General features: G+C 38.4%; 1 protein-coding gene across 1 annotated transcript in view; it reads left to right on the top strand.

Moving 5' to 3' along the window:
* The window catches only part of LOC144971858 (uncharacterized), a 15394-nt gene extending 8212 nt beyond the window's left edge, over positions 1 to 7182 (top strand). Inside the window, exon 3 of the mRNA XM_078912933.1 lies at positions 4238 to 7182. Coding sequence (XP_078769059.1) covers positions 4238 to 4419 — 182 coding nt within the window. The 3' untranslated portion in view covers positions 4420 to 7182. The remainder of the gene's footprint in view (positions 1 to 4237) is intronic.
* Positions 7183 to 12000: the final 4818 nt, after the last annotated feature.

Genomic DNA, 12000 nt, shown 5'->3' with positions numbered 1-12000 from the left:
CGCGGCGTGTGGTGGGGTTTGAACCTGCGACCTTATTGGTACGACAACTCCCCTGGCAGGTGAGAGCGTGGCTCTACCGTGTGAGCTATCCACGAACACCAAAATATTCGTTTCAAACTCAAAGTCATTACTAGATCCCTCTCTCACCCACTTCTTGAGACCGCCGATTCGTTCGTACACCACCATCGCGAATAATTTTGACCGCAGTTAAGCTTAATAGCCAATATTCTCAACACAAACATATAACATAGAAACGATTGAGACATTGAGTATGCTCCGGTGTATGGGGTGAATTTTTAATTCAGAAAAGTGAGTGGAGCAGGCACTTATGTTGGTAACAACAAGATATGAAGTGAATAGAAAAGTGCCAGAAGACAATAGAGAATAAAAATTTTTCGCGGCGGTGGTGGGGTTTGAACCTGCGACCTTATTGGTACGACAACTCCGCCTGGCAGGTGAGAGCGTGGCTCTACCGTGTGAGCTATCCACGAACACCAAAATATTCGTTTCAAACTCAAAGTCATTACTAGATCCCTCTCTCACCCACTTCTTGAGACCGCCGATTCGTTCGTACACCACCATCGCGAATAATTTTGACCAGCAGTTAAGCTTAATAGCCAATATTCTCAACACAAACATATAACATAGAAACGATTGAGACATTGAGTATGCTCCGGTGTATGGGGTGAATTTTTAATTCAGAAAAGTGAGTGGAGCAGGCACTTATGTTGGTAACAACAAGATATGAAGTGAATAGAAAAGTGCCAGAAGACAATAGAGAATAAAAAATTTTTCGCGGCGTGGTGGGGTTTGAACTGCGACCTTATTGGTCGACAACTCCGCCTGGCAGGTGAGAGCGTGGCTCTACCGTGTGAGCTATCCACGAACACCAAAATATTCGTTTCAAACTCAAAGTCATTACTAGATCCCTCTCTCACCCACTTCTTGAGACCGCCGATTCGTTCGTACACCACCATCGCGAATAATTTTGACCAGCAGTTAAGCTTAATAGCCAATATTCTCAACAAACATATAACATAGAAACGATTGAGACATTGAGTATGCTCCGGTGTATGGGGTGAATTTTTAATTCAGAAAAGTGAGTGGAGCAGGCACTTATGTTGGTAACAACAAGATATGAAGTGAATAGAAAAGTGCCAGAAGACAATAGAGAAAAAAAATTTTTCGCGGCGGTGGTGGGGTTCGAACCTGCGACCTTATTGGTACGACAACTCCCCTGGCAGGTGAGAGCGTGGCTCTACCGTGTGAGCTATCCACGAACACCAAAATATTCGTTTCAAACTCAAAGTCATTACTAGATCCCTCTCTCACCACTTCTTGAGACCGCCGATTCGTTCGTACACCACCATCGCGAATAATTTTGACCAGCAGTTAAGCTTATAGCCAATATTCTCAACACAAACATATAACATAGAAACGATTGAGACATTGAGTATGCTCCGGTGTATGGGGTGAATTTTTAATTCAGAAAGTGAGTGGAGCAGGCACTTATGTTGGTAACAACAATATGATGATAAAATGAAAGTGAGAAATTTCCGCGTGGTGGGTTTGAACTGCACTTTTGTACGACAAATCCGCTCAGTGAGCGTGCTCTACTTTACACCGAACACCAATAATCGTTTCAAATCTAAAGTATTACTAGATCCTCTTCACATTCTTGAGCGCCGATTGTCGAACAAATCGCGAATAATTTGACCAGAGTTAGCTTAATGCCATATTTAAACAACATATACATGAAACATACATTGAGTATGCCGTTATGGGGGAATTTTAATTAAAAGTGAGTGAAGCACTAGTGGAAAAAAATTATATGGAAATTCAAGACAATAGAGAATAAAAAAAATATTTTTGGGTGGGGGTTGAACCTGCGAATTGGGCGACCTCCGCCTGGCGAGTGAGAGCTGGTAAGCTTTAACACATTCTTCAACCAGTAATCATTGATAAATACCCCTTAGAGCGTTCTTGTCAAAAATAATTGACCAGCAGTTAGCTTAATAGCCATATTCTCAACAAAACATTACATAAACGATTGAGACATTGAGTATGCCTCGTGTATGGGGTGAATTTTTAATTCAGAAAAGTGAGTGGAGCAGGCACTTATGTTGGTAACAACAAGATATGAAGTGAATAGAAAAGTGCCAGAAGACAATAGAGAATAAAAATTTTTCGCGGCGGTGGTGGGGTTTGAACCTGCGACCTTATTGGTACGACAACTCCGCCTGGCAGGTGAGAGCGTGGCTCTACCGTGTGAGCTATCACGAACACAAAATATTCGTTTCAAACTCAAAGTCATTACTAGATCCCTCTCTCACCCACTTCTTGAGACCGCCGATTCGTTCGTACACCACCATCGCGAATAATTTTGACCAGCAGTTAAGCTTAATAGCCATATTCTCAACACAAACATATAACATAGAAACGATTGAGACATTGAGTATGCTCCGGTGTATGGGGTGAATTTTTAATTCAGAAAAGTGAGTGGAGCAGGCACTTATGTTGGTAACAACAAGATATGAAGTGAATATTGTCTTCTGGCACTTTTCTATTCACTTCATATCTTGTTGTTACCAACATAAGTGCCTGCTCCACTCACTTTTCTGAATTAAAAATTCACCCCATACACCGGAGCATACTCAATGTCTCAATCGTTTCTATGTTATATGTTTGTGTTGAGAATATTGGCTATTAAGCTTAACTGCTGGTCAAAATTATTCGCGATGGTGTGTACGAACAAATCGGCGGTCTCAAGAAGTGGGTGAGAGAGGGATCTAGTAATGACTTTGAGTTTGAAACGAATATTTTGGTGTTCGTGGATAGCTCACACGGTAGAGCCACGCTCTCACCTGCCAGGCGGAGTTGTCGTACCAATAAGGTCGCAGGTTCAAACCCCACCACCGCCGCGAAAAAAAATTTTTTATTCTCTATTGTCTTCTGGCACTTTTCTATTCACTTCATATCTTGTTGTTACCAACATAAGTGCCTGCTCCACTCACTTTTCTGAAGGAAAATTATCACATTGGTCGCGATACAATGATAAATTTTCTTATTTCTTATAGTGCGGCTATGTGGTCTAGTGGTATGACACTCGCTTTCGGATCGGAAGGTCCTGGGTTCGAGCCTCGCGCTTGGCGTATAGTGGAGCCCTTGGATAAGGCTCTTTACTCACATTCTCTCACCGTACTCAGGTGTAAAATGAGTGCCTGGCCGTTAACAGCGTTGTCTTTGTCCGAAAAATTATAATATCGCCTAACAGGCGTCATGTCCGGTCCTACATGTTAAATGTTGCTGTTGACCAGGTACTCCTTGTAAAGCGCTTTGAGCACATTTAGTGGCTATTGCGCTATATAAAAAAAAGCTCAAAAAGCTCAAATTCAGATTTGTTAGAACATCAAAAAATATTTGAAGAAAATTCTTCGTTATGGCTATAAATAGGAACTTAATACTGTTATGTAAAGCTCGGCTTGCTGAAGAATGTGTGCCTTTTATGTTCTTGTTGCCATTAAATTTGAGTGTAAAAAACATCAATTTTTGTGTTAGGTACCTATTGCATTTTGGGAATAATTTTAAAATAATCGAGAGTTAAGAAGAATTTGGTAGAAACACATTTTGTGGCCATGTGGTCTTGCGGTATGGCATTAGGCTTCGAACCGATAGGTCCAATTTTCAATTCCAGATTTGAGCGGCGCATAGTCGTATTCTTGGAAAAGGCTCTTTACTTAATATTTTCTCACCGCACTCAGGTAGGAGATAAGTACATTGTCGGTAACAGCGTTGTCTCTGTCTGTAAAAAAATATATATGTAAGATTGCATTACAAACGTTATGTCTCGTTCTTCATGACAAGTGTTGCTGTTGGCTAGGGACCCCTTGCAAAGCGCTTTAACCCTCTCCTTACCATCTACAGCAAAATCGTCACGTTCGTAACGGCACAATATAAATTTTTCTTACTGTGATTTATTTTGTACACCACAAACTTTGAAGAATGATCTTTGTTTAATTAATAAGAATATAAAGTTGTTTTGTAGAGGGATTGTTTGAGGTTTAAAAATCTATTTTTCTGCTGGGGTAAGCCTGCCATTTTGGTAAAATACTGAAAATGGTCGGTAAGTAGAGAGTTAAGCACGTTTAGCGGATATTGCGCTATACAAATGCTCAATGTTCAATATTCAACAATCTTATTCTTTTATTATTATTATTATTATTTCTCTCTTCATCAGGCATGCTGCATCAGATTGGACAAGAAGTGTCCAGTCGAATGGGTCGTCGGAAAGTCATCAAACCGAAAATTATCCACAAGGCGATGAAGCGCATCATACCCCGAAACATCCGAGAGGAAGCGAACAAGAGAGGAATGCAGGCGGTGGAGAAATACAAAAAGAGCCTGGGAAGGCGCCATTAAAATTTTCGTTATTGACAGGAAATTTTTCAGTTTAGACCGAGACAAAAAAAAAACGGTGTCTATTTATTTTTAAAGTTTTTATTTAATAAGGACACGTTGTTTTCAGTTTGTATATTTTAAAAACTCTCTCGAGATCTCCTTACGGACCATTTTCATACAAGATTTTTTACTGAAATAATAATAATAATAATGAGACATATATAGCGCTATATACCGAGACATCAAAGCGCTTAAAGATTACAACACGTTGAACTACAGTGGACATCATAGTAATAATATGCACGTTACACACATTCTATGTCAAGACAAAATTTGAATTTTAAAACTCAAATTAAAAAGCTGTAAGTGCATATTAGATAGATATACATAATTTTGTTCAGCAAAAAAATCTTTACAAGACACCATTTTTTTTCTTGTAAATATTTACGATCATGTTCTTGAAATGTTGTGACTTTTATAACAAATTATCTGAATGAGAGAAATGTTTGTGTTTGTGTCGTTACGAGTGTGATGATTTGGAATGAGAGAGAATTGAAATGCGTCTTTCTGTTGATGATGGTTAGTCGATACGATACTGAATACTCGTTGCTTTTTGGAGTTGTCAATCCCGGGTACGGTGCGCTTGAAAATCTTTGGAACAAAGTGGATATTTAAGGGCAATGTAATCAGAAAACGTAAACCAGCAGGGATGATCTATCTATACGTCCTGCGCTGTCCGTGAAGTCCATTTCATTTTCCTGGAGGCAAAAAAAAGACTTAAAATGTTAAACACCACGTGATCAGGTAGAATTTCATCTTGTCATGAGGGGATAATGCGATTTTATCATTCTTCGAAAAGTCACCTGATTTAGATTCCCTAAAAAATTGATCAACATTTAATCATTCATCGCCACTCGCCGATCAATATTAATTATTTTTCCATGAATGATGATGGTGGTGGTGATGATGATGATGATGATGATGATGATGGTGATGATGATGATGATGATGATGATGATGATGACGACGATGATGATGGTGATGACGATGATGATGATGATGATGATGATGATGATGATGATGATGATGATGATGATGATGATGATGATGATGATGACGACGATGATGATGGTGATGACGATGATTATGATGATGATGACAATGAATAAAAATTGTACCTTTAACCAGTTAACTGCGGCATTCTGGAAAAACATGTATTTTTTTTTCTTAATTGGCCAGAAAACGTCCTTCAAATATCGATCGATTGATATGACCCTCATCTTGGTAAAAACTCTCAAACCTGGGACTTTAAGCAAGACTTCCGCGCAGTCCCAAATTTGCGAGTTATAGACAAGATAGGGGTATTTTAAATTAATTGATCGATTTTTCTTTTGAAGGACGAGTTTTCTGGCCAAATTTATTTGTAAATACGAGTGTTTCAGATTTCCGCAGCTAAGTGGTGAAAGGAATGTGTATCAAAACATACTACGGATGACACATCTTGCTAGTAATGACAGGTTTATCGCTCTGGTTTTGGGGGGTTTTTTTGTGGTTGTGTGGTCTAGAGGTATGACTCTCGCTTTCTGATCGGAAGGTCCTGGGTTCGAGCCTCGCTCGACGCATAGTGGAGTCCTTGCAAAAATGCTCTTTACTCTCACCGTACTCGTGTGTAAAATGAGTACCTGGCCGTTAACAGCGTTGTCTCTGTCCTAAAAAAGATTGTAATATCGCCTTACAGGCGTTATCGTGCCTCGTCCTACATATTAAGTGTTGCGGTTGGCCAGGGACCCCTTGTAAAGCGCTTTGAGCACGTTTAGTTGATATAGCGCTATATAAAAAAAGCTCAATTTTTATTTAAAATCCTGGTCGATAATCGTGTCGCTTGTCATCACACTGGAAGTGATTGAATTTGCCAAGAATCATCACACCGTCGTTTGAGTCCATTATAGTTTACAGGAAACGAATAAGACTTCGTTGGAAAAGAAATTTACCAAAAAATAAATAAATAAATAAAAACAAGAATGTAACAGTTTAATTTTTTTTTAAAAAGGAAAGAAAAAAAAATATAACCAAGAGGAAAATAGAGGAGGGGAAAAAAAATTATCTTACTTTACGTTTCGAGCTCAAAACCCTTCTTCAGTCAATAACGAAAATAATAAAAACGTAAAACGGTTAATACTTTACGTATTAAAAAAATTCAGATATGATCTGGACTCGTAACGTTTTTTGTTATTAGCTGAAGAAGAGTTTTAAGAATGATACGTTTAGTATTTCGTACGGTTTGGTTGTGTTTTGTTTGGGTTTTTTTTTTCTTTCTTGTTTTTTCAAGGCTGTTATATTCGTTTTTGTCTATTACTTGTGACAGTCCACGTCATTCAGTAGTTTTGTATTCGTCATGACATCAATGTGAGAGAGGCATCAAGTTGTGACACGCGGGCCTTTGTCGTTCATCAAATTACGACTCGCGCGGATGCTGTTTTCATATTATATCACCTACACAAACATCAATTCATTGTCTACAAGTTGTCGTTTCATCAAATTGCGACACACGGGGAAGGCTTTTATGATATAGATCTATCACCTAACAGAAACATCAATTCATTGTCTACAAGTTGTCGTTTCATCAAGTTGCGACACACGGGGAAGGCTTTTATGATATAGATCTATCACCTACACAAACATCAATTCATTGTCTACAAGTTGTCGTTTCATCAAATTGCGACACACGGGGAAGGCTTTTATGATATAGATCTATCACCTAACAGAAACATCAATTCATTGTCGTTTCACATACATCAAATAATGTTGATTGATACTAACTATTAAAAATCTATTAGGGAAATGGAAGCAGTCTTGTTTGATTATTTCTTTCATGTCATGAGGACAATACAAGTGATTGTAAATTTAGAATTAAGTAATGGGATGTGAGAGAGATGAGATGGTGATGGTGGCGTTGGTGGTGGTGGTGGTGGTGGTGATGATGATGATGATGATGATGATGATGATGATGATGATGATGATGATGATGATGATGATGATGATGGTCGTGGTGGTGGTGATGGTGGTGGTGGTGGTGGCGGTGGTTGTGGTGGAGGTAGTGATGATGATGATGACAATGATGATGATGATGATGCTGATGGTGGTGGTGGTAGTGGTGGTGGTGGTGGTGGCGGTGGTGGTGGTGGAGGTAGTGATGATGATGATGATGCTGATGATGATGATGATGATGCTGATGATGATGATGATGGTGGTGGTGGTGGTGGTGGTGATGATGATGGTGATGGTAAAAGTGGTCACGGTAACATTGTTTCTGTTGTAATTGGTGCTGGTGGAGGAGGAGGAGGTTGTAGTGCCCAAGTGACATACCAAAATACATCAAAGCAGCGATATTTTACAAAATGGTAATTTCTATAAATTTGCCCTGAACGGTCGTATCCTATGAGTTAGTTTGATAAGGGGAATGATTCTAATTTTGTTGTTAATTCCTTTCTTTTTTTTTTTTTTTTTTTTGTCTTTTCCTCATTTTCTTCTTTTTTTTTTTCTTTAAAAAAAATAATTTTTCCTTCATATTTTGACTATATCCGGTGTATTTTTTTTTGTACACAATATTCATCTCTCTCTCTCTCTCTCTCTCTCTCTCTCTCTCTCTCTCTCTCTCTCTCTCTCTCTCCGTGTGTGTGTGTGTGTATCTCTCTCTCTGTGTATCTCTCTCTCTCTCTCTCTCTCGCTATTCTCTTCTCTTCTCTATCTCTCTCTCTCTCTCTCTCTCTCTCTCTCTCTCACTCTCTCTCTCACTCTCTCTCTCTCTCCCTCTCTCTCTCTCTCTCTCTCTCTCTATCTATCTATCTCTCTCTCTCCTCCACCTCATCCCCTTCCTTCAATCGATCTTCTAAACTCATTCCTACCTGTATTGTTTGAAAAATGGATTTTCTGTTCATTGAATCCCTTTTTGTTTGATCTTGAGTGAAGCAATTAATTGAAAGAAACAGTCGAATAAACCTGTCGCCTCTTGAATCACCCATCACCGATGTGTACATATATTCAGGTCTGACATCCGAACGTAATGATGGGCCCTACTTTAACATATTGTTGTAATAGTAATAGACAATATCTTGCGTCATTTTTTGAGATTTCCATTACAACAATTACCCCATTATGAATTGTGTGATCAGACCTGCACGTCGACCATCACCGATGTTGGTTGTACAAAAATGAAATATTATAACACAAAAAAAAGAGCAGATTAATATTATTCAAGAGCGTACGTTTTGAGCTCAAAACCTCTTCTCAGCCAACAACAATACATTACTTAACACCCAGAAAGGGTTTTTTTTCTCTTCTAAATTTAGATATTACCCGACGTATACATATATACAGGTCTGATAACCGGGCGCAATTTGGGTCTTATTTTAACATTGTTGTTATGGACAATATTTTGCGGTGGTTTGAGAATAATATTTTCATAACAACAATGAATTATTTATATGGGTTATCAGACCTGCAAATATGTACACGTCGGTATTACCAATTTAATTCGAGTGTTTTGTGGGTTTTTTTTTCCTTCTGGAGAAAGGTTTTAGAATCTGAAACGATATGCTTGATTCTGTTTTTATTTAAACTTGAGCTTTGAGCTTTTATATAGCGCAATATTCACTGAACGTGCTCAAAGCACTTTACAAAGGGTCCCAGTCGCTAACTAACAGCAACACAAAACATATAGAACGAGATATGACGCCTGTTAGGCGATATTGTAATTTTTTCCGATAGAGACAACGCTCTTAAAGGCCAGGAACTCAGTTTAAAGCTGAGTACGGCGCATAGTTGAGTCCTTGGAAAAGGCTCTTTACTCTCATTCTCTCACCGCATTAAAGACATAAATAAATACATTACTAATAAAATGGAATTTAGTAGTGCATTTACTTTTTGTTTTTTGTTTTTTTATTTTGTCGTTGGCTGGAGAAGGGCTTTTGACCCCGAAGCTTTCCGTGTTGGGTATTTTGTTCTTTCTTTTCTTCTCTTTTTTTTTTTAACTCTCTCCTAACCAGCAATTTTCAGGATTTTCCCCAAAATTTCACATCCAACTAACACAAAAATATATTTTATATCACTCAAACACAATAAGTAAAGCTCTTGCCGTAGATATCTACATAATTTCTTTAACAAAACATGCTCTACAACACACTGTTCATTTAATTATTTACACAAGAAATTTGAATAAGAAAAATGTTGGTTGTATCGTAACGAATGTGACGATTTTCCTGTAGTTGGTAAGGAGAGGGTTAATTGTTGGTTGTATCGTAACGAATGTGACGATTTTCCTGTAGTTGGTAAGGAGAGGGTTAAATGTCGGCTGTATCGTAACGAATGAGACGAATTTCCTATAGTTGGTAAGGAGAGGGTTAAATGTCGGCTGTATCGTAACGAATGAGACGAATTTCCTATAGTTGGTAAGGAGAGGGTTAAATGTCGGCTGTATCGTAACGAATGTGACGATTTTCCTATAGTTGGTAAGGAGAGGTTAAATGTTGGTTGTATCGTAACGAATGTGACGATTTTCCTATAGTTGGTAAGGAGAGGGTTAAATGTTGGTTGTATCGTAACGAATGTGACGATTTTCCTATAGTTGGTAAGGAGAGGGTTAAATGTTGGTTGTATCGTAACGAATGTGACGATTTTCCTATAGTTGGTAAGGAGAGGGTTAAATGTTGGTTGTATCGTAACGAATGTGACGATTTTCCTATAGTTGGTAAGGAGAGGGTTAAATGTTGGTTGTATCGTAACGAATGTGACGATTTTCCTATAGTTGGTAAGGAGAGGGTTAAATGTTGGTTGTATCGTAACGAATGTGACGATTTTCCTATAGTTGGTAAAGAGAGGGTTAAATGTGGTTGTATCGTAACGAATGTGACGATTTTCCTATAGTTGGTAAGGAGAGGGTTAAATGTTGGTTGTATCGTAACGAATGTGACGATTTTCCTATAGTTGGTAAGGAGAGGGTTAAATGTTGGTTGTATCGTAACGAATGTGACGATTTTCCTATAGTTGGTAAGGAGAGGGTTAAATGTTGGTTGTATCGTAACGAATGTGACGATTTTCCTATAGTTGGTAAGGAGAGGGTTAAATGTTGGTTGTATCGTAACGAATGTGACGATTTTCCTATAGTTGGTAAGAGAGGGTTAAATGTGGTTGTATCGTAACGAATGTGACGATTTTCCTATAGTTGGTAAGGAGAGGGTTAAATGTTGGTTGTATCGTAACGAATGTGACGATTTTCCTATAGTTGGTAAGGAGAGGGTTAAATGTTGGTTGTATCGTAACGAATGTGACGATTTTCCTATAGTTGGTAAGGAGAGGGTTAAATGTTGGTTGTATCGTAACGAATGTGACGATTTTCCTATAGTTGGTAAGGAGAGGGTTAAATGTTGGTTGTATCGTAACGAATGTGACGATTTTCCTATAGTTGGTAAGGAGAGGGTTAAATGTTGGTTGTATCGTAACGAATGTGACGATTTTCCTATAGTTGGTAAAGAGAGGGTTAAATGTTGGTTGTATCGTAACGAATGTGACGATTTTCCTATAGTTGGTAAGGAGAGGGTTAAATGTTGGTTGTATCGTAACGAATGTGACGATTTTCCTATAGTTGGTAAGGAGAGGGTTAAATGTTGGTTGTATCGTAACGAATGTGACGATTTTCCTATAGTTGGTAAGGAGAGGGTTAAATGTTGGTTGTATCGTAACGAATGTGACGATTTTCCTATAGTTGATAAGGAGAGGTTAAATGTTGGTTGTATCGTAACGAATGTGACGATTTTCCTATAGTTGGTAAAGAGAGGGTTAAATGTTGGTTGTATCGTAACGAATGTGACGATTTTCCTATAGTTGATAAGGAGAGGGTTAAATGTTGGTTGTATCGTAACGAATGTGACGATTTTCCTATAGTTGGTAAGAGAGGGTTAAATGTTGGTTGTATCGTAACGAATGTGACGATTTTCCTATAGTTGGTAAGGAGAGGGTTAAATGTTGGTTGTATCGTAACGAATGTGACGATTTTCCTATAGTTGGTAAGGAGAGGGTTAAATGTTGGTTGTATCGTAACGAATGTGACGATTTTCCTATAGTTGGTAAGGAGAGGGTTAATTGTTGGTTGTATCGTAACGAATGTGACGATTTTCCTATAGTTGGTAAGGAGAGGGTTAAATGTTGGTTGTATCGTAACGAATGTGACGATTTTCCTATAGTTGGTAAGGAGAGGGTTAAATGTTGGTTGTATCGTAACGAATGTGACGATTTTCCTATAGTTGGTAAGGAGAGGGTTAAATGTTGGTTGTATCGTAACGAATGTGACGATTTTCCTATAGTTGGTAAGGAGAGGGTTAAATGTTGGTTGTATCGTAACGAATGTGACGATTTTCCTATAGTTGGTAAGGAGAGGGTTAAATGTTGGTTGTATCGTAACGAATGTGACGATTTTCCTATAGTTGGTAAGGAGAGGGTTAAATGTTGGTTGTATCGTAACGAATGTGACGATTTTCCTATAGTTGGTAAGGAGAGGGTTAAATGTTGGTTGTATCGTAACGAATGTGACGATTTTCCTATAGTTGG

This window comes from Berghia stephanieae, chromosome 4, assembly GCF_034508935.2.
Source record: "Berghia stephanieae isolate SIO BIC M18660-M18661 chromosome 4, UCSD_Bste_1.3, whole genome shotgun sequence".
NCBI classification, from domain to species: domain Eukaryota; kingdom Metazoa; phylum Mollusca; class Gastropoda; order Nudibranchia; family Aeolidiidae; genus Berghia; species Berghia stephanieae.
The sequence above is the reverse complement of the archived record's forward strand: the minus strand, read 5'-3'. Positions and strand labels throughout refer to the sequence as shown.